The sequence below is a fragment of the Hemitrygon akajei genome, chromosome 8 (genome assembly GCF_048418815.1).
Source record: "Hemitrygon akajei chromosome 8, sHemAka1.3, whole genome shotgun sequence".
Lineage (NCBI taxonomy): Eukaryota > Metazoa > Chordata > Chondrichthyes > Myliobatiformes > Dasyatidae > Hemitrygon > Hemitrygon akajei.
This window is the reverse complement of record NC_133131.1, coordinates 142,240,021-142,263,948: the sequence shown is the minus strand read 5'-3', so window position 1 is coordinate 142,263,948 and position 23,928 is coordinate 142,240,021. Positions and strand designations below refer to the sequence as shown.

The window sequence follows — 23,928 nt, the reverse complement described above, 5'->3', positions numbered from 1 at the left end:
TTAATTTACACTAATTTACTAGCCATCAAATGACATTTTAATAGTTTGGTTTTCCTTCATAAACGTTCTTTTCATTTTTCTAAAACATGAGAAATGAGCATCAGTGGTTATAGAAAAGCTACACTTCCACCAAATATTTGAGAATAAGATGTACAATATCTTAAATGTATTTCTTTTGGGATTACAATATCTGGTAGAAGCTTTCTGTGCATCTTTGTGAAGCAGAGGATTGTAATTTTTCATATGCCATGATTTAAATAGATAAACAGCCTTCAAAAGTTTAATGAGGATCAAGATTTATTTTCAGTTCTGTGAATGTCATTATATATGGAAAGCAATGCATAATAGTCTGAAGCTCTTTGTTCAACCAGTTCTATCTCCTTCACTAACAAAAGGGCTCAACAGAGGTTGTACTACTTGCAGCAGTTGGTAAAATTCTATCTTCCCCAGAACATACTGGTGCAATTCTACACTGTCATAGAGAGCATCCTCTATTCAGCCATCACTGTCCAGTTTGGCGTAGCATCCTCTCACAATATACGAAAACTCCATTGAACTGTCTGGTTAGCAGATAAGGTCATTGGTTGTGGTCGACCATCATTGCGGGACTTGGACAAAGAAGCTGGCAGGAAAAAGCATCGCAGACATTACACTGCCAGCAAATTGCCTTTTCCAAAAGCTCCCTTCTGGAAAGCACTATAGGGCTACTAAAACAAAAACCACAGCATTTTAAAAGTTTTTTTTTCCCCCAGACAGTTATTCTGATCAATCATTTTCATTCACACCCCCCCATCCATTACTTCAATCACTGCACTATAAACACTTTAACCACTTTTTATAGTGTATTTATAATATACAGAACATGCTGGTATTTATGCACATTTGATTCTATATTAATACTTGACCTATAACGTATAGAATTCAAGTTCAAGTTTGTCATTCAATCGTACACATGTATACTGCCAAACAATGTTCCTCCAGATCAAGGTGCACAACACAATGCACATGAAGTAATATTACCACAAATGAACAAACAATGAGGTGCATTTACAGTGCTGTTTACTTTTTAATGTATAATGCTCCTGGCACTTCATATGTGATGTGACCTGGGTGTGGCAGAGAGTTCAGTAGTCTTACTGCGGGGGGTGGGGGAGGGGAGGAGAGCGAGAAGAAGCTTTTTCCTATCCTAACAGTTCTGGTAGTAGAGGGGCCAAAGATTGTTGGACAAATGGGAGGGATCACGGACAATGATAAGGGCCCTGCGTACACAGTGCTCCTGTTAGCTGAGCTTGAAAAGTGCCAAGTAATGTCTATCTCCAGCAAGAAGGAATATTGCCCACTTACCGTTGACATTGAAAGGCAATATCAGTGCTGTGTTCCCTGCTATCAGCATTTTTGGAGTTACCATTGAAACAGCAAGATGGATCATATAAAGTGTTTTATGAAAAGCAACTTGTTTACTAACATCCCAATATTTTAAAGTCATAACTTTGCATCGATTAATACAACTCCAAATACAGTCTGGGAACTTCGCACATTTATTCCATCCACTACACATGCATTATGGCTGCAGTTAAATCCATTCTACAAAATGCATCTCTTTTACTCATCTTGGCTACTCCACGTACCTCCTAAATGTGTCATCTCTGCCAATAAGGAGGGCAAGAACTTCAGATGCAAGAAATTTGTAGTCTGTATTTCAACTGGATTTGAATACACAGCACTATTCCTGTATTGTTAATGTGTTTAATTTTTTGAATTTGCTCCTTAACATTTCAGAGTACCTTTACCAGGACTTCAGTGGTTCAGGAAGATGACTTTCCACTTTCTCAGGAACATCAGAAAATGATTCAGGCCTTGTCTGTGATGCTCAGATTCCTTGATTTCAGATTTTGGCCTTATCGAAGGACTCACATGCCACGCAGGCCTTTTTTTTTAGAACAACTGATTTTGAAATCTTAAGATGGGAACATCTAATCCAAATCATCAGTGTGTAATTGATTTTTGCATTTTATTTCATTTGTTAATTGTTCTTGGTTCATTATTTTTTTTAAATATTTCACTTGCTTTGCCCTGACTCTCAGTACTAATTCAGAGAAGTTACACAATCCATGGTTCAGAAATTAAATCCCTGTATCACCCTAGGCTTAATGAAGTAAATCTGAATGACCTCCACTTACATAAGACAGTGCTTCTGCATACCAAATGGATAATGATGCAATTGATGAGTTTAATGGGGAGGCAGGGATATTGTAAAATTTACAAAAGGATGTAGATTCAGGGCCAAACTTAGGCAGAATGGAGCATTAATACAGAAAATAATTTTTTATTATGACTTCTTAACGAAGACAAAACTGAAGTTGGCAAAATATGAATACACTAGATTTTGACAGCAACTAAAGGACAGATGAGAACTTTTTTGTTTCTGATAACTGTAGTTTTCAATGTGGCTTGCACAGTACAATCTTTGCAGTGGCGTGCTGGGCAGTGGCATCAACATAGACTTCAAAAACTGATTAGAAAGGCTGTCTCTGGTACCCACTGGAAGCTGTGGTCCCAATGGAAAATCCTAGCAATTCTGGTCAACGCTTCTCACCCTCTGCATGCCACCTTGGCTGAACAGAGGAACAATTTTAACATAGACTAAGACAACTGCTGCTCCAAAGGGTGCTATAGGAGGTCATTCTTGCCCTCTGCCATTAGGCTCTATAGTGAGTTAACCTATAGCCAGGGAAGTGATGAACCCCTGCTGTTAAACTGTTTGTGGTAAATTATTTTTTATTCTTTCTATTTTTCTAATATTTGTGCACTTATGAAACTAATTCCTTTGGGGTCAATTAAGTACCTATCTCTATGATAAATGCATGGTATGAAAGGTATAGTGAAAGGTATAGTGAAAGGGCAAGGATCATTTCATTTTTAATCTTTTTTTATTGATTAAAAAATAAAGACAAATACAAATCAGAGAAGTTATATCAAATACATATTTCAATAAAAGTACAAACAAAAAAGGAGTGTACACTGTCAAAATCATATAGTATAATGTTGAGCTAATATATAAAAGGAACCACAACTCCTCTTAACAATTTGTGGAAAAAAAAGACTCAATTTCTATTATTGAGAAGAAGAAAATATCCCACTAAACTAACCTAAAAAAAAAGACTGGGCATTCCATTTGAGGATATAATTACAAAAAAAAGGGGGAAAATCCTTCCGGTCAAATCTGAAACATCACGGGGATGAAGAAAAAAGATTACCTAAAAAAAAATGGAAAAAAAAAGAAAAAGGATCAATACTTGCCTGATATCTGTTCCAAGAGTGTACGTAAATTTTGTAAGTCAATAGTTTTGCATTGATTAAATCACTATTCCAATATTTTCACTTTTCCTTCATGGCCTGCTGGTTATGGAAAGATGGCTGGGATTGTAGGGTAGTTTCCACAAAGCAATTTCCTGAGAAGTCTATACTTTAAAATTTAAGGTTGACTTTGCATTAAATCTGTGACCTTGATTGTGCCAAGTGTTCTTAATATTTCTTACAGTAGGAATTTGAAATACACTAACATGATATTTCCTGATAGAGAGCAGAGGTCATCCTAGTTGTTTCTCTACTTTTATAAAGTTTGGACAAAAGATTCAAGGGGGATGTGGGGAGGATATTTTTAAATAGTACTTCTTGATCTGGAATTGTCTCCTTTTTTCCTGGGTGGAGAACCAGGAAGTGAGATGGATAGGAATGCTCTGTTAGAAATCGGTATACACTTGATTGGACATTCTTCTGTGGCACAACTACTTTCTAATTTTGCTGTTGTGCCAATCACTCACTATTAGTCGTTTTCTCTTGGACTGTTTGTGTATCAAATGTGATTTGGTTTTATTTTGGCAGCATTGTTTTCATTTTTATTGTGACAATATTGCCTTTTGTCCTACTTTGAGCTTCTCCTGTGGTGCTAAGAACTTGACAGCAGCTTTACATCAACAGCCTGTTCTTAGTTTGTTCTTTATTCTATTATTTGTTAAGTTGTTAGATTACCAGTTTATATTTTACTTCCTACATTTTGAGTGTCATGAAACTTTTGGTCACCATGAGGCATCAGAGCAGAATTTGGCCATTAGTTCTATCGAGGCTGCTGTCGCTCGCAACCCCATTCTCCTGCCTTCTCCCCATAACCTTTGACGCCCTTACTAATCAAGAGCTTATCAACCTCTGCGTCATTTAAATGTGTCATTTAAATTTTGATATCACTGATTTAAATCTAATCAAGCAGGACAATAGCTGGCAAAATGAAAGCACAACTTTAAACGTTTTACCTTGCTTCAGTGTAAAGGTTGTAGTTTTCCTCCACTCTTACCAAGAGTCATTTCTGAATGTTCTTCATTCAATGCGTTTACAAGTTTAGTCATCTTTGAATTTGAACCTTGACTAACCACAGTTTTGTTACCTGGATTTCTCTTTACACTGCTATTTTACATCTTATATAACTATATGAAGACCACTGTGTTGTTTCCATTTCAGAGTTGGAAAGTTCAGACTTATGGTTTTACTGGACCACTGATGTGAATGATTCATTCTGTTTTGTGCAATCTGTCAATGATTTGTTTGTACATAGTTGCAAGGAACTCTAGAGTCTTCTATTCTAGTTTATACTGTGGAAACCAGTTGGTAGACATGCTCATTGTTCAACTGCCTGGCAGTTTTTGTCAAGGCAAGTTTTTTTTCTCTCATTGTCAATGTCACGATATTTCATAGTCTGACTAGAGTATATTACCAATGTAATATTCCTAACTTTCAACTTACTTTAATTAGTGTTACTTTGACTGGGCATGTTATCTGCTTTTGCCCATTTTATTTCAAAGACCATGGACCTAATGAGAGTAGATGGGTGCACTGCTCATTGTGGATGCAGTGGGCCAAAAAGTCTGTTTCTGTGCTGAGCAAGTCTCTATGATGCAAACTACTCAATTGTGATGAAGGAATATTAAACAGTACTGACCACTTTTGCATTTTTTGTAATTGTGCTACAATCAGTGCCTGACTTAATTAGTCATTATGTGGAATTGGATTGATCTACATCATGTTTCTGTTACTCTAGTTGTACGTGTTTGCTTATTGTGCCCTCTTAAAAAATATTGAGAGAAATTAGTTGCCAATGTGCAACAGTTCACAATTTTGTTTTCTGCAACAAACTGCTGGACAAACTGTGGGTCAAGCAAAAGGATGATTGATCCTGCATGCTTTTGGGAGCAATTGTCAAACATGAAAAATACAAGACTATGGCCAGTGAAAATATCTCTGTATTTTAGATTGCACTTAATTTTCACTGATCTTCCTTGTAGCTTAATTTTGCTAATATTGCATTTCTCAATAACTTGCTAAGTGTATAATAAAATGAATTTTAAGTTGACCCTAACTTCTCTCAAATTAAAATACTATTTATAGGAATTATTGTAATTTTAAAATCCCACCTAATTCGATTGTTTGGCCTACTAGACTTCATGAGGACCTTTTGAATATTCTTGTTTTACTAAATATTATACCATTATCATTGACCACAAAAGTTACAGAACTAGATGCAGTAAGATTGAGAATATTGATTCCAGAAGTCGATTCATCCATTGCGTATTTGCAGATTCGTTTGACTTTATTTTTAAAATAATCAAGGTCACTGATGTCTGTGCCAAGAAGTGGAACAGTTGCATCTGGCACCTACTGTTCCCACTGGCATTTTGAAGTCAGGTCCGGCATGGGCTAAATAAAGCATTTTCGGTTATAGTGTAAGTATTGACTTCAGAGTATCTGCTAAAGCAGTATGATGTTCTCTGCTTTGCATAGCAGTCGTAATTATGACCAATCTTACATTGAACTATAATTTTACAATGACTACTCTTATGCACTGAAACTTGATTAGAAACTGTTGGTAACTTTTTGATAATTTATTCAGTGTGCCAGTAGAAGAAAAAATCTTCAATATTCCCAAAGCATACTTTGGTTTCAACTTATGATGCACCTAACGTTAAAATATTATGATTGCTTGTTGAAGGTTTGCAGCACAGGAGTTGAATGACCATACAAATTAAGAATTGGAATAGGTTCGTCAGCCCTTCAAACCTGCTCTGCCGTTCAATTTAAATATGGCTGATCTGACGATAACCCAAATCCACACTGAACCCTTCCTTTGTTTATCAAGAATCCATCTAGGTTTGTCTTAAAAATATTCAAAAGACTCTGTGTACACAGATTTTTTTAAAAGATAAACTTCCGTAGCTTCCCTATACATCAGAGTCATGATTTGGTTTATTATTCCAGGCATAAGGCTGTCCTTTGTAAAGTTAGCATTTATTGCCCAATTCTAATTGGAGCTAAAAGGGAACAACATTGGTGGGTCTAAATCGTATTTAGGCCAGATTAGGTAAGAATGAGCAATGTTCTCCATGGCACCTATGTAAACCCGTTTGATTTTTTTAATATAACAATTCAGTACTTTTGTGCTTTCCATTATTAAGACAATGTGTTTTTTTAAAGTTTGTGCTGCAGTGTTGTAATGGAACCCAAGGTTTTAAAAACTTGTCAGATCATTCCTTTGACAAGTATTTTTAACATTTTCTAAACCTTAAAATATCTTAAAGTTCTATTTCAAATCTTGTCAGACCTTGACTTTGGCTAATGTTTAAAATAAATTGCCAAGTGTACCAAATTTATGTATTATCTTGGTACACTTTGACGATAAACTCTGCAGTGATGGTATTGCAGACCTTTTGATATTTAGTTTCTTGAAAAATTTAGTTTGAATGATGTGCTGAACTGTGTCCACAACCTTCTGAAGTTTCTTGCAGTGTCAGGCAGAGTAGTTGCCATAAAAAAACATGATGTATCTGGATAATGTATTTTCTATGGTGTGCCTTTAAAAGTTGGTGAGAGTCAAAGGGGGCATGCCAAATTTCTTTAGCCTTCTGAGTTAAAAGTGCTAGTGAGATGTTTGGCCTTGACGTCTAAATAGTCAGAGCGAGTTAGGGTATTGGTAATATTCCCTTCTAGGAACTTGAAGCTCTTGACTTTTTCAACCTCTTCAGAAGAACACTTGTGTCATCCTTTTCTTGAAGTCAGTTACCAGCTCTCTTGTTTTGCTGACCTTGTGCAAAAGATTGTTGTCATGACACGAGACCAGCAGATTAGTTTTATTTGCTTTATTTGTCACACGTGAATAGAAACATACTACTGTATGCGTTGTTTGTGTCAATGATCTACACGGAGCAAGGATGTGCTGGGGACAGCCTACAAGTGTTGTCATGCTACCGATGTCAACATAGCATGTTCACAACTTACTAACTCTTATTAACCTGCCTTTGGAACTGGAGCATCCGGAGGAAACCCATGTGGTCACTGAATGTTCAAGCTGCTTACAGTGGATTGAATTGAACTCCAATCGCTAGTGCTGGCCGCTACACATCTGTCTCCTTCATGTACATGAACTCTTCGTTATTTGAGATTCAGTCCACTGAAGCTTTCTTCATCGTAGCTGGTGGTTTCAGAATATCAAAATACTTCCAGCACATCCCCTGTCTCACCAGGAGTTTAAACACCTTTGGCCATTGCTACCAAATCATCAAAGATGTTTAGTGAACAGTTCGGTAAATCTCTGTCTCTTCTCCTCGTGTACAGAGAAACTGAAAAGGAGGACCCAGTGCAGAAAATTGTAGAGCGCTGATCTGAGGAAATGGGTGAGTTTCAATGTGACTGCTTCAGGTTATTGGAGTGGTCCATTTTCAACAACTCAGCAGCTAACCTTGATGAGAATTTCACCACTGACATGCACTTTACCAGCAAGTGTGTAGAGAACAGTGTACAAAAGAGGTCAACCTGGGTGTTTCAAACCAGAAACCATAGATGAACCAGGAGATGAAGTTCAAAATCTAATCATATACATGATAGGATGAACTTCTCATTCCAGGAATTAGCCCGGTGAATCGCTTTTCAACTACCACTAGTGCCAGTATAGAACTTCTTAAAACAGGGTGAACACTGTACTCCAGGTTTGACTTATTATTTCTAAGCTCAAAACACATTGTGATAAATGCCAGTATCCTATTTGCTTTGCTAATTACTTACTGTGCCTACCTGCTAATTATTTGTAATTCATGCAAAAGAACACTGGGATCCCTTTTGTACTTTGTTCATCTGCATTCGTTCTCCACGTGGGTAAGTCTGCCTTCAGATCATCTTTTTGATATGCAAGATCTTGCACACTCCCACATTAAGCTCTAACTGCTAGGTTATCACCCACTCACTCAACCTATCTGTTTTGTTGCATGTTCAGATGAGCCTGTTTTCTTACTTATTTTCCTGTCATCGGCAAACGGGTAACTTGCACACTGCCCTCTCATGTTCATTACTGCAAATGGTAGGTAATTGATCCTTGGGATATTCCATTGGTTACATCTTTCCAGCTGGAATAAAACCTGCTTATTTCAACTCTGGTAATCACATCGAATTCGATCTGTGCTAATGTCCTTATGAGCTGCTCCCCAAGTAACCAGGTGTTTTGGGTTATTTCCAATAACCCGATATTCTGCTAAAGCATCAATCTTTGTGTGGAATATTTGAAAGAATTATTTTTATATCTGATCATGGCCATCTCCAACTACCCTGTATAATTAAGGATTAACTGTATAGCAAGGCCTTTAGATAGTTATGGTATGATGTATGCTGCTTGGTTCGTTATAGTAATAGCTATTGTTTGATAGAACATATTAATTTTTCTCTACATCTTTGTTTCCTTGGCACTATATTGTTTTCTCTGAAGTATTGCATTGGACTTTTATGGAATAGTGGAATGTAAGAGTACAGACACAATCCTTCACAATCAAGAAGATGCCATGCTGACATCTCAGAAAATGAGAAATACTAGCCTAGCCTACTGCTCACTTAAAAGAAGTCTGGTCCAATGAATTTGTTACTTTTATCCTTTATTATATATACTTTTCAAGCAGATTTCTATATCTTGTTCATTTGATAATTTGCTAGAGAATTATCTATTTTAAAACCACATCTAGGTCTTTCTAAGCCTTTTATATTGTAAAACAATATACAAATGTATACTGCTTATACAGGTATTCTATACATAATTTTAGGAGTGGGAAGATCACTCCATCCTGTTTTGCTAAACTTGTGTTACAGTGAGAGCTTTATAAAAATCTATATTTGGTTAACTTGCAATCTTTTTTATCATGTCTGTCTAATTCAGAGAAGCAGATATCACTTGTTCCTTTTTCTCTTGATAGAATAAAAAGTCATTTTTCCTATTGAACATTCAGTAGTGTTCAACAAGATTACGATCATTTCCACTTTAATGTTTTCTGTACCTATACCCATAATTCCCGATTGCTCTAATATTTGGAAACCTGTTATCTCTTATGAATGTAATCAATGGCTGAGTCTTTGCGGCCACCTGGGGTAGAAAATTCCAAGATTTTCGGCCGGAGTGACTTGCTAAAAGTGGCCTGCCCCCTAATTTTGAGACTGAGCACTGGTTCTAGACTCTTGATGAGTCAGAACCCCTGTTCTCCTTGCTACTATCAAGCAGGAGATATGGTGACCTGAAGACAGACATTCAACATTTTAGAACCAGCCTCTGCACTGCAATCAGATTTCTGAATGAATGATCTGCTTCACTTATGCTCTCTTTTTCCACTAATAATCGAATATAGATATTTCTTACTGTAATTTATAGTTTTTTATTATGTACTACTACCACAAAGCAACATACTTCACAACATATGCCAGTGATTTTAAGCCTGATTTTAATTTCATATCTTGCAGTTGTCTCCTCTCAATTTTCTGAACTCTAGCAAATAGCATTTTCCTCGTATGATAAACTTGTTATCCTAGGAACTTACTGCTGTTTAGGGCAGCAATAAAGGTCCTTTATCTCTGTCCTTTGCCACTCAGATGTAGAGGGATTTTTCATTGCATTTTCCATAAAAGTTTTGTTTTACAGTCAGGGTTGTTAGCCCAGAGATGAACCCCCAAACCTTGAGAACCAATGGACCACTCTCGGTCTAGTCTTTTCCCTTGACCTATTTGGCATGGGTGATCCTACCAAGATCCAAGGTATAAATCATCAACTCCAGCCAGCATAGCTCTGGGGCTACAAGCCTCCAAACCACAATAAAGTCATGGTCCTCTTGGAGGATCTCAAGAAATTTTGGTGAAATTTTGCTATGCTCCCTGTAGGTGAAGAGACCAGAAAATGTTAAGATTTTTTTCATTGAGAAATTCAAAGTAACTGTACAATTGCAAATCTACTGAAAGTTTTAAAATGTTTTCCCACTGGGTGCAGCAAGTGTGGAACAAGCTGCCAGCAGAAGTGGTAGATATGAGTTCAGTTTTAATATTTAAATGAAGTTTGGATAGGTATATGGGAGAGATAGATATGGTGGGCATTGGCCAAGGTGCAGATAGATGGGACTAAGCAGAAGACCAGGCTGGCATGGACTAGATGTGCTAAATGACCTGTTTCTGTGTTGTATTTCTCTGACGGTATAGAATGGTGGCTAGAGCTGCACACAATATACCCCATGCAGTCTCGGCAATGTCTTGCTACACATTTCCAAATACTGCTTGAACTATGGTCATTTCAGAGGGCAGTTGAGTTGACTGTATCAAACAACATATTGATGAGGTGAAGTCTGGATGCTAAGCTTCCTTCTTCGAAGCTGTTATTGAACCAGATGGGCTTCACAGCAGTTCAGTAATTTCATTGTCGTCATTCTTGGTTTTGGCTTTCTTTCCAAATATACTGTTACTTGAAATAGTGACATTCAAACTTAATAGTCTAGACGTCTGAATATTAGGCCAAGAACATAATCACTTTGCTACCATGCTCTATGCAGTATTTAATAATGGCAATAAGTACATTGGTCTGTTTGCATACACTGCAATTTTATTATATTTATTACTGTACAGTCACCAAAACAGGACCTTTGGTCTGCCATGTTCATACACAGCTTTTTTCCCATCTCCCCAAATCTCATTTGTGTGGATTAGGTCTGTATAGTTTTATGCCTGTCTATCATTAAATATATTGATGATATCTGGCCCACTTCCCCTGGTAGTGCATTCAATATATTTAACATTTTTTTAAAAAAAGAACCTCATTCCCTCAAATCCCCTTTTTAAAACTCCCTCCTCTGTACTAAACCATGCTTTTGATATTCCCTCCAATGGGGATAAAAATCTAACCATCTATACATCTCATTGTTTCATATGTCTCCATCAGGTCACCCCTCAGCCTCTGTCACCCCTAGGGAAATGATCTAGTCTATCCATTTTCTCCCCATAAATAACATCCTCTAATCCAGGCAACACCTGCTGAATCCCCTCTGAGCACTTTCTAGGGCACTAGTTTCCTACTTTGTGGCAATCTGAAGTGCACAGAATTGACTTAATGACATCTACAGACCCTGCCCTAATCTTTGACCCCCACCTCCCATCAATCCACAAAGTAGTGTCACCACACTCCAAGTTAGGACCACTGTTCTCCAAAAAAAAACATTGCTGCACGCCTCAAGTTTGCAAAAGACCACCTGGATGTTCTATAATACTTCTGGGACAATGTTCTGTGGACAGATGAGGCAGGAGTTGAACTTTTTGGCAAAAATGCACATTGCTATGTTTGGAGGAAAAAGGGCACTACATACCAACACCGAAACCTCAACCCAACTCAAGCATGGTGAAAGGAGTGTCGTGGCTTGGGTCTGCTTTACAGCCTCAGGGCCTGGACAGCTTGCAATCATTGAGGAAACAATGAATTCAAAATTGTATCAAGACATTTTACAGGAGAACATCATCTGAAGCTTAATAGAAGTTAGATAATGCAACTGAACAATGATCTGAAAGACGATTGTAAATCAACAACAGAATGGTTTAAAAAGAAGAAAATTTGTGTTTTGAGATGGCAGAGTCAAAGTCCTGACCTTAATCGTATAGAAATGTTGTGGAAGGACCTGAAGTAAGCAGTTCATGCAAGGAAGTCCACCAACATCCCAGAGTTGAAGCAATTTTTTAAGGAGGAATGGCCTAAAATTCCTCCAAGCCGATGTGCAGGACTGATCAACAGTTACTGGAAACGTTTGGTTGAAGTTATTGCTATACATGGGGGTGCCACCAGTTACTGAAAGCAAAGGTATACATACATTTTCCAACACGAAATACTGGATCATTTTTCCTCAATAAATAATGAATAAGTATATTTTTTGTTTGTTTAATTGGGTTCTCTTTATCTAGTTTTAGGACTTGTGTGAAGATCTGATCATATTTTGGGTCACATTTATGCAGAGATTCATTTTCCTGCTGGCATACTCAGTAAATCCAATAACCATAATAGAATTAATGAAAGACTGCACCCAACAAGGCAAACAACTGGTGTGCAAAAGGCAATAAATTATGCAAATACAAAAAACTCATAATTTAATAAGCAATAAATACTGAGAACATGAGATGAAGAGACCTTGAAAGTGAGTCCATAGGTTCAGTGATTGGGCAAATGAGGTTATTCCTTCTGGTTCAAGAGCCTGAAGGCTGCCTTCACCATCACCTATTATCAGGTGGTTGAGGATAGGCAGGTTGCTACGAATATTTTGCTGTGTGCGTAATTCATTCAAAAAGTTCAGGAACCACTGATTTTAGAACAGCGGTGCACAACATTTATTTTGTTCTTTACACTTGTGTATTGGAAATTACATTAAACAATTTTGAATCTTGAAACCTTGAGTCACATTTGGTTCATTGAGCAGCAGGCCACTCACTCAGCTGCCTCTTTTCAGTTGTTATTCCATGTCTGCCCTGATTACTGAGGGCCTTTCTTCCATAAATTGTCCCTGTCCAGAAATCCTTTGACAGTCAGTTAAAGCCAACCCATCAGATTTACCACCTTTTTGAAGAATTTGAATTTCTGACATTCACACACATTGAAAGGTATTAAGAATTTTAAAGTGAGCCATGTTATTCGAATTACAACTTCTCAGCATGGAAAATTTTAAAATAAAAATGCTTAAAGCAATTAAATATATATTTCACAAAATGTGATTACCTGAATTGCCTCTCCCTTGGAGCCATTCTTCTCTATCAAAGTGAATGGATTTGCAGAACATATACTAGGTCTAATCCAGTACAATATGCAGATTTGTCTTTCAGAATGCAGAATCTCAAGCTGTTCAGTTGATCTTTTTCCCTAATAATGACTTTTACTTGCGCCTTTTCTATGTGACCAGTCACTTTCTTGCCCTTCCTTTTGCATCTTCTCCCTCCCCACCCTAATGTTGTACCACTTAGTTAACTCTGCTGTATTTTGACTAAAAGGTAAAATGTCATCTGAATATGCTGTGCTGAAGATGGGCAATCATTTGTATTAACTGATTATTTCCTGATTGTTTTACATTTCTGAAACTGGGCTTTACTGGATCCTTCTCAACAAAGGAAACAAAGAGTAGCGATTAATGGGTCCCTTTCAGAATGGCAGGCTGTGACCAGTGGGGTACCACAAGGTTCGGTGCTGGGACTGCAGCTGTTTACAATATACATTAATGATTTAGATGAAGGGATTAAAAGTAACATTGCAAATTTGCTGATGACACAAAGCTGGGTGGCACTGTGAAATGTCAGGAGGATGTTATGAGAATGCAGGGTGACTTGGACAGGTTGGGTGAGTGGGCAAATGTATGGCAGATGCAGTTTAATGTGGATAAATGTGAGGTTACCACTTTGGTGGCAGGAACAGGAAGGCAGATTACTATCTAAATAGAGTCAAGTTAGAAAAAGGGGAAGTACAACGAGATCTAGGTGTTCTTGTACATCAGTCAATGAAAGCAAGCATGCAGGTACAGCAGGCAGTGAAGAAAGCTAATGGCATGCTGGCCTTTATAACAAGAGGAATTGAGTATAGGAGTAAAGAGGTCCTTCTGCAGCTGTACAGGGCCCTGGTGAGACCCCACCTGGAGTATTGTGTGCAGTTTTGGTCTCCAAATTTGAGGAAGGACATTCTTGCTATTGAGGGAGTGTAGCGTAGGTTCACAAGGTTAATTCCTGGAATGGCGGGACTGTCATATGTTGAAAGATTGGAGCGACTGGGCTTGTATACACTGGAATTTAGAAGAAGGAAAGGGGATCTGATTGAAACATATAAGATTATTAAGGGATTGGACACGCTGGAGGCAGGAAGCATGTTCCCGCTGATGGGTGAGTCCAGAACTAGAGGCCATAGTTTAAGAATAAGGGGTAGGCCATTTAGAACAGAGCTGTGGAAAAACTTTTTCACCCAGAGAGTGGTGGATATGTGGAATGCTCTGCCCCAGAAGGCAGTGGAGGCCAAGTCTCTGGATGCATTCAAGAGAGAGTTAGATAGAGCTCTTATAGATAGCGGGGTCAAGGGATATGGGGAGAGGGCAGGAACGGGGTACTGATTGTGTATGATCAGCCATGATCACAGTGAATGGTGGTGCTGGCTAGAAGGGCCGAATGGCCTAGTCCTGCACCTACTGTCTATTGTCTATTCTCATTTTATGCCTTTTGCTGTTGATTATTTGCAGTTTTTTCTCCCAAACTGTTCACTTTTTTCACATTAAATTAACCAACTTGCCTTTATTCAGCTACATTGTTTGCTTTTTCTGCATTTTTTAATATTACTCCTTTCGAGTAGGGGTCATTGACAAAATGAGGATTTAGTGCCCATTGTCTAAGCTTTTACATCAGCAGGAAAACAGATGTTAAACATTGTTTACTGCCTTGTATGTTACTGTTGCATAAATTGTATTTGTGAATTTGTTTGATTTGCTAACCATGTCAAGTTTATCTGATTCTTTAACTTTTTGCCAGCTCCATTTGAATTTAAGGTTTAGTATTGCACATTTACTTCAGCTAAAGCCTAATCCCACTCCCCAGTTTGCCGTTTCTAGAAACTTAAAGTGGTTTCTCATTCTGCGCTGGTCGTAAGTCTTGCTTTGTCTTAAGCTCCTACCCATGCCTGTTTCACCACCCCAATGTGCTCAGAAGCATCTCATGTTGTCTCCTCCACAAGTACAGCAGTTGCCTTGCTCTAATGTAGCCATTCAGATTTTTTATTGATTGGAGAAATCATAAATTCCTGCACTGGTGGAAACTAGTTTTGCAAGAAATGACTCAGCCATTAATGCTTGCTTTCATTAAGGTGTATTTCACTAAATGCCCAACCCTGACTACAGTGTAGGTGTGACTTCCATATTTTTAATGGATAGTTATTTGGCTAGAAATAGAGCACTTCGCTGTCAATGCGATGACATAATGAATATTGCCTACACCAGAGTTTGTCTCAAGGTGTGTTACAACCTGATTCCATCCTCCTTCCCATCCCACCACCCCCCAAGCCCTAGGGGGTTGCACACCCAAGACTTCTCTGGCCTTCAATTAGTCATAATGGAACCAGGCCTTCTATCCACCTATAGTAAGCCTACACTAATCCCACTTTGTTTACATACAGAATAGTATAGCACAGGAACATATCCTTTGGCCATGATGCAAAATTAAGCTAACTCTCTTCAGCCTGCATGTACTTCATATACCTTAGTTCATGTAGTTATACCGTCTCCTTACACTGAACTTTCTGAAATGTAACACCTTAGATTTAGACTCATCTGGCATTTCGGCAACATTCTTGCGGATCTGAATTAGGGAGATTAGTTGTATTTAATTTAACATGTATAAATTACAAATAAGAATCAAGTTATTTTCAGTACTCTTCAAAACATTTTGAATATGCAGCTTTAATTGATTCAATAATTTTACAGGGGAAGTCCTATGTGTATGACCGTGTTTTTCCATCAAATGCAACACAAGAACAAGTATACAATGCATGTGCGAAAAATATTGTCAAAGGTAAGTCATGTTGATGAAAGAGCTGTATTGAATTTGTTTCCTGAACCCTCTAATGCTAAAGAATTCACAAAATAACTGCATAATATTGTAATGCACACTGATATGTGGGTTTTATGACAATAAAATAATGACAAGAAGTGGACTGGTCAACTTCAGTTGATTCAAATTTGTTTTAAAGACGATATGAAATGAGAATAAAACAATGCCATTTAGCCCATCAAGCCTGCTTCACCATTACATCATGGCTGATTTATTATATCTCTCGAAGGGATAATAAGTATGGATATGGATGCCAGACTGGTAAAATAATTTAAAACCAGCCACAAATGCTGCTATGGTACAAGTAGTTTTAAACCTAAGCTAAATTTACTAAGTAGAGAAGAGTAAGATTTGACCTGTTACGGTAATCAATGTGCTTTTTGGCTTATTGTATCATATTTCTAAATTATTTTGTGATATTCCATTTGACTAATCAATGAGGAATCCATTGCATTTATACCACTGTTTTCTGGGAAGTTCTGGAATTGCCTCTCTTTGTGACTCCCTTTTCTCAACTGTCTTTGTTCTGTTTAAAAGTCCTCCTCAAAGCTTGTAATTGGTTCTATTGTTGCTGAAATTGCTTGAATTACCCAGAGTTTGCCTTTTTCTAGTTTGCATCTGCTCTCTTCCTCTTAGCACATTGAGGCCTGATAATTTTAAGCTGGAGGTTTATATATTTACATATTAGTTGTATTTTTGTACTAATATTTACCCCTTAAATATTTCCATTCATGACTTAAATGCTCAGGACTTCTCCCAGTCTTTTAAAATATTTCATACTGAGACAAGATTCAGTCTCTTGGCCAGCTGAAGGTCTTCAAACAGTTCCTTGGATTGATCTGGTTAGGGTATGCTCAAGGTATGATCTGAACAATGCACATTACTGTTTGAGCATGACTTGAGCTTCACCATTTTGTCTGTATAATTTAGTGTTCCAATGACATAAATAGCATGTTTTGACTTGATCACTATATATGCTTACTTGGGTTGCTTGTATACTTGAAGGAATACTGAGTTTGTCCAGTTGCCTGATGGCCTTACTTCATTTGAGAGTTTGGCCTTAGTGAAATTCTCTACCCCAGAGACTTAATACCATAAGGCAGAGGAACAGAATTACACCATTCAGCCTATCAAGTCCACTTTGCCATTTCATCATGGCTGATCCTGGATCCCATTCAACCCCATACACCTGCCCTCTCACCATCTCCCTTGATGTCACACTCTTTGGCTTAAAAAAAATCCTCCTTCAGTTCTAAAAAGTTGACCCTCAATTTTGAGGCTGTGCCCTCTAATTCTGGATGGCCCCACCAGAGAAAACGTCCTTTCCACTCCACATCCAGTCCTTTCAACATTCGGTAAGTTTCAATGAGATCCCCACACATTCATCTAAATTCCAGTGAGTACAGGACCAAAGCTGCCAAATGCTCCTTACATGTTAGTCCCTTCATTCCTGGAATAATCCTCATGAACCTCCTCTGGCCTCCCTCCAATGACAATGCATCCTTTCTGAGATAAGGGTCCTAAAACTGTTGACAAAACTGTAAGTGCAGCCTAACTGGTGTCTTATAAAACCTCAGCATTATCTCTTTGCTTTTATATTCTATTCCCCTTGAAATTAATGCCAGCACAGCATTTGCCATCTTTACCACAGACTCCACATGTGAATTAACCTTCAGGGAGTCTTGCACGAGGACTCTGAAGTCCCACTGTACCTCTGTTTAAATTTTCTCCCCATTTAGATGGCACTGTTGTTCCTTTTACCAAAATGCATTATCAAACATTTCCCTACACTATGCTATCTGTCACTTTTTTGCCCATTCTTTCAATTTATCTGTCCTCTTGCAATCGCATTGCTTCCTCAGCGCTACTTACCCCTCCAGCTATCTTTGTATCAAACGCAAACTTTGCCACGAAGCCATCATCCATGAAAAGTAGTGGTCTCAATACTGACCCCTGAGGAACACCACTAGTCAATGGCAGCCAACCAAAAAAAGGCCCCTTTTATTCCCAGTCGCTGCCTTCTGCCTGTCAGCCTTTTCTCTGTCAATGCCAACATATTTCCTATAATACCATATGATTTTATCTTGTTAAGCAGCCTCATGTGAAGCACCTTATCAAATGCCTTCTGAAAATCTTAAGTAAATGACATTCTCTGCCTCTCCTTTGTCCACCCTGCTTGTTAGTACCTTGAAGAATTCTAACAGTTTTGTCAGGCAAGATTTCTCTTTACAGAAACCATGCTGACTTTGACTTGTACTGGTCTCCTAGTACCCCGAAACCTCATCCTTAATAATAGACTCTAACACTTTTCCACCTACTGAGGTTAGGCTAACTGGTTTATAATTTCCTTTCTTAGAGTGAAATGAGATTTGCAATTTTCCAGTCCTCTGGGACCATGCCAAAATCAAGTGATTCTTGATAGATCATGACCAATGCATCCGTTATCTCTTCAGCAATCTCTCTCTGGACTCTGGGATGTGGTCCAGGTGACTTACCCACTTTAAAACCTTTCATTTTGCCTAGCACTTTTTCCTTTGTAATAGCAATGACACTCACTCCTGTTCCCTGACACTCACTCCTGTTCCCTGACACTCACAGATCAGTGGCATACATCTAGTGTCTTCCGCAGTAAAGACTGAAGCGAAGTACTTATTAAGTTCATCTGCCATTTCTTTGTCCCCATTACTACCTCACCAACATCATTTTCCAGTGGTCCAATATCAATTTTCAACCCCCCTTTTTATTCTTTATATAACTGAAAAAACTTTTAGTATCCTGCTTTATATATCGGCTTGTTTGTCCTCATATTCCATGTTTCCCTTAGATTTTTTTTAGCTGCCTTTTGTTGGATTTTAAAAGCTTCCCAATCATCCAACTTCTTGCTCACTTTTGCTACAATATATGCTCTTTCCTTGGCTTTTATGTAGTCCTTAATTTCCCTTGTCAGCCATGGCTGCCTACCTCTGCCATTTGAGACCAACTTCTTCTGCAGGACCTATCTATCCTGTGCCTTGTTAACTATTCCCAGAAACTTCAGCCATCTCTATTCTGCCATCCCTCCCCACCAGTATTTCCCTCCAATCCACCTGGGCAAGCTCTTCTCTCATGTCTCTGTAATTCCCTGAATTCCATTGCAATACTGATGCATGTGTCTTGTGCTTCTCCCTCTTAAATCGCAGAATGAATTCAATCATATTGTGATGACTGCCTCCCAAGGGTTCCTTTACATTAAGCTGACTAATAAAATTGGGGTTATTACACAACACACAATCTAAAATGGCCTTTCCCCTAGTAAGCTCGAGCACAAACTGCTCTAAGAAGCCACCTTGTTAGGCATTCAACAATTCCCTCTCTTGCGATCTGACACCAAATTGGTTTTCCCAGTGCCCCATTACAATTGTGACATTACCCTTATTACTTGCCCTTTCCAGCTCCCTTTGCAATCTCAACTCCACATCTTGGCTACTATTTGGATGGCTATGTATGATTGCTATAATGGTTTTTTAACCCTTGTTTCTTAACTCCACCCACAAAGATTTGAGATTCTGACCTTATGTCATCTCTTTCCAAAGATGTAATTCCATCTGTTATCAACAGAGCCACACCACTGCCTATGCCTTCCCGCCTGTCCTTTTGAAGCAAAGTTTATCCTTTGATGTTAAACTCCCAACTATGGCTCTCTTTCAGCCGCGACTCGGTGATGCCCACAATGTCGTACTGACCCGATCCCTAATTGCGCCACGAGTTTGACCACCTTATTCCGAATGCTCTGTTGATATAAATGAAGAACCTGCATTCTTCGCCCATATGAATTTTGCCTTTGTGGTGCAATGTAACTCTTTGTTCTGTCTGCAGTTGTACCCAGTCATTGGCTTACCCTTCCTTACATTCATATTACATATTATATCATCTACTTGTAAACTTGCTGGCTCATCCTCTGCTCCATCATACTGGTTCCCACCCCCTTTCCATATTAGTTTAAACTATTCCCAATAGCTCTAGCAAACCTGCCCCCAAGGATATTGGTCCTCCTTGGATTCAAGTACAATCCTTCCCTTTTGTACAGGTCACACCTGCCCCAGAAGACGTCCTGATGATCCAAAAATCTGAATCCCTGCCCCTGCTCCAATTCTTCAGCCGTGCATTTGTCTTTCCCCTCATTCTATTCCTATCCTCACTGTCACGTGGCACAGGCAGCAATCCTTGAGGTCCTGCTTCTCCATTTCCTTCCTAATTCTGTTTTCAGGAACTCCTTTTTTTTTCTTAAGTTGGTGGTAACAATATGTACAATGATTTCTGGCTGCTCATCCTCCCTTTTCAGGATATTGTGAATATTTTCAGAAACATCGTGGACCTTGGCACTTGGGAGAAAAACTACTTTCTGTGTTTACTTTTTGCATCCACATAATTGCCTATCTGTCCCCCTAACTGTCGAATCCCTTATTACTGCTGCCATCCTATTCAGTTTCCTGCCCTTCTGAGGCACAGGGCCAGACTCGGTGCCAGAGGCACAGCCACTGTTGCTTCCCTCAGGTAGGAAGTGGACTTGTAGATGTTGAAATAAATGTCTGGAATTCAAAGGATTCGTATTCGTGAGAATCACTTGGGAAGCTGAAGCTGAGACCAAGATCAGATTGCCTGCATTCTTTTTGAATAATAGAGCACACTCGAGTCAAAACTTCGGTTTCTTGTCTTCTGAGTTTTCTTAAGATCAAGCTGACTTCCCTTGAATGGTTTAAATTTATAAACCTAAGAAACTTGGGCTTGCTCTTTGAAGAGCTGAATTAAATCAACAATCAAAATTTCAGGATTTGAGCAACAATCCATATGACAAGCCCTAACCTTGTGTCAGTCTGTAATTTTTAATTCAATATTTAGTGCTTCTTTCTTAGTTTTTTTTTAATTCTAGGTTTACCTTGAATTGTATATTTTAGAAAAAAGTATAAAATGTTATAGCATTTCCATGTTCAATTTGTTTACATTGCAGCAGTAATTCGGAGCCTTTATATAATAAATTCCAAAGCTCTTAAAGGTGTACGGAAAAATATACATGTTGTACAATTGAATAAGATTTTAGTTTGAAATATAAAGATATGGTTAAATGAGAAGGGAATAAAAGTGAAATGGGCATGAAAATATTCAAGGCTGTTGTAAGCAGAGCAAGGAGAGGACAGTGTAAAATCTGAGTTGGCAGAAAAATTCATGTAAATGCAAGTAAAATTTACATTATTTGTACTGCCTTGGGGCCTTTCGTTACAAAATATTAAGCATAAAAGTATAGTTTAATATAATTCAAACTATATTCAATATGAAGTTAGAATTTTATTTTATAACTACTTTTAATGTTATATTTTCTAACCAACACTGAACCAGACAGATCCTACCTTGAAGTCTTTGTGATGGCTCTTCCACCAAATTTCCATTGTAACAGGACTCTATGATTAATGCTTGAGTAATTGCTTGTTGTTGTGAGAGTCTTCAGAATATGTTTAGAAGATATGGAACTAAAAGATGAGCACAGGACATCCAAACCAAATTGTATGCAGTGCAATATCTTGACATGTCAGTTGATGTCAGCAATACTGTTCTTTTTCATTATTACATTCAAGTGCTGAAATGCTGTATTGGAGAAAACCACATGACATTTTCTGACAACATAAACTAGAGCTACAAAAGCATCAGTTATTTTGTATTTAGAATTAGTCACTTTGGGGTAGCAGGGTGGATTTTTTCCCCTTGTGACTAACAACAAGCATTCCATTATTTTATTAGAAACTTTGTTGTGGAACCCCAAAACAAAAGACTTGGGTTGATGATGTGATCCATTAAATGTTTCATTAAAAGAGAACTTGTTTGCTTTTATCTATGTTACCCTATCAGTCAAGGTATATTTCAATTTTAAAATTGGAAGCAAATGTGGTTAGAAATTAAGTTTTTATAGCTGGAATAATGTAACATGCAACTTAAAAGTCCACTTCAAATCTGTAAGCTGGGCCTGTGTTGTCGTTCCACTAAATTTGAAAGCTTAAAGCCAAGTGTATCTTACTCAGAGCCATTATTTGATTTTGTTGCTTGCTAAAGTGCTTGCAGAAAATATTGTCAAGATTTGTTATTTCTTTGGTGATGTTGTATTATTGATCTTCCAGATGTACTTGATGGATATAATGGTACAATATTTGCATATGGACAAACTGCCTCCGGTAAAACTCACACAATGGAGGTAAGTAATTCCTTAGTCGCTTGAGATCAGTTGAAAGAGTAGGTCTGGTATTCATCCATTACTCGATTTACTGCACATTGTTATTGATCGGGATTTGGCAATTCCAGATGAATTAGCGATAAACAGCAACAGAAGTTTTTGTAAGAGAAATTGTAAAGTTGAACAAATAAATAATAGATTGAACTTTTGAATTCTCTCAAAAATACAAGTAGCATTTTAAGACTTTTGTACTTTTTTATTCCAGTGTGATCTTTAAGGCTCAATGGTAAAGTACTGTACATTATTTCAAAAGTGAAGTGCATACATTTGAAATTCAGAATTAGGAATATCCACATGGGTGAAGCTGAAATATTACTCTGGATTTGGTCTGAATAAAGTTAACTTTTTAGTTAAGAAAGCATGGCATTAGATGTAATTTTCATCTTTATTTCTAATTATAGGGAACACTTCATGATCCTGATTGTATGGGAATAATTCCAAGAATAGCCCAAGATATTTTTAATTATATTTACTCCATGGATGAGAATTTGGAATTCCACATCAAGGTAAAAGTTTCCTCAAGACACTTGCATCTTTGAAAATATCAATGCCAAGACTGGTACTTATCGTCTATCCTAAGTTGTCCTTGAAGTTGAAGATAATGTTGAGCCTTTTTTTTTAAAAGTCACCATTTAAAAATTGGCAAGGCAGATTTTAAAGAACATTGGAACTGCAAAACGGATCAATGGGAAATAAACAGTTGATGTTTTTGGATCAACAACCTTTCATAACAAGGAATAGTAGAAGACAAATGTGTTTTAGGTTGGAAAGAGAGTGAGGGCGAAGAGAAGGAGAAATTTGTGATGAGTGCTGAACAAATTTGTCAAGGCAACAGTTTTTAAAAAAACACTAATTGGGGACAGAAGAGAAAATCAAAACAAAGGTGTTGACTTTTAAGTAAAGAGAAAGGTGGTTTCCTTAAATGGCTCCATTGCCCATTGAATTTATTGATTCTACTTTCTCCCATTGTCCAGTTCCTACCCCTCTATGACACCTCTCTCTTCTATTGCAGCGTCAGTTATCTTGTCCTTGTTGATTCATCTTCACAATGAACATCTAAATTTTGTATTGCCCACACGGTTGCTCTCAAACCTTTACCTCCCAGTCAGAACAAGGTTTGGTTTCCCCTTGCCACTGTGCTCCAACATTCAACTGATCAGCTTCCATAAATTCTTTCATCCACAGCAGATTTCCACTTGCAGTCTATTCCCTCTGTGTCTTCCTGGCTTGCTCTTCCTTTGCAGTCACTAGTGGACAGAACTTTGTCTTTAATTGGGGTTAGTTTACAGCCAGATTGCATTTAACCATTTTAGGTAACCCTCTTGTTTCTCTCTCACCACAGATGTGAAAAAGAAAAAGATTGGTCAAGACAAATGTAGGTCCTTTACAGTCAGAAACAGGTGAATTGATCATAGGGAACAAAGACATGGATAGATAGATAGATAGATACTTCATCCTCATGGGGAAATTCAACTTTTTTCCAATGTCCCATACACTTGTTGTAGCAAAACTAATTACATACAATACTTAACTCAGTAAAAAATATGATATGCATCTAAATCACTATCTCAAAAAGCATTAATAATAGCTTTTAAAAAGTTCTTAAGTCCTGGCGGTAGAATTGTAAAGCCTAATGGCATTGGGGAGTATTGACCTCTTCATCTTGTCTGAGGAGCATTGCATCGATAGTAACCTGTCGCTGAAACTGCTTCTCTGTCTCTGGATGG

At 37.8% G+C, this 23,928-nt stretch overlaps 1 protein-coding gene across 1 annotated transcript in view; it reads left to right on the top strand.

Moving 5' to 3' along the window:
• Nucleotides 1-23,928, top strand: part of LOC140732318 (kinesin-1 heavy chain) — an 85,835-nt gene that overhangs the window by 7,629 nt on the left and 54,278 nt on the right. Inside the window, exons 2-4 of the mRNA XM_073054789.1 lie at nucleotides 15,816-15,903; nucleotides 22,089-22,162; nucleotides 22,603-22,707. Coding sequence (XP_072910890.1) covers nucleotides 15,816-15,903; nucleotides 22,089-22,162; nucleotides 22,603-22,707 — 267 coding nt within the window. The remainder of the gene's footprint in view (nucleotides 1-15,815; nucleotides 15,904-22,088; nucleotides 22,163-22,602; nucleotides 22,708-23,928) is intronic.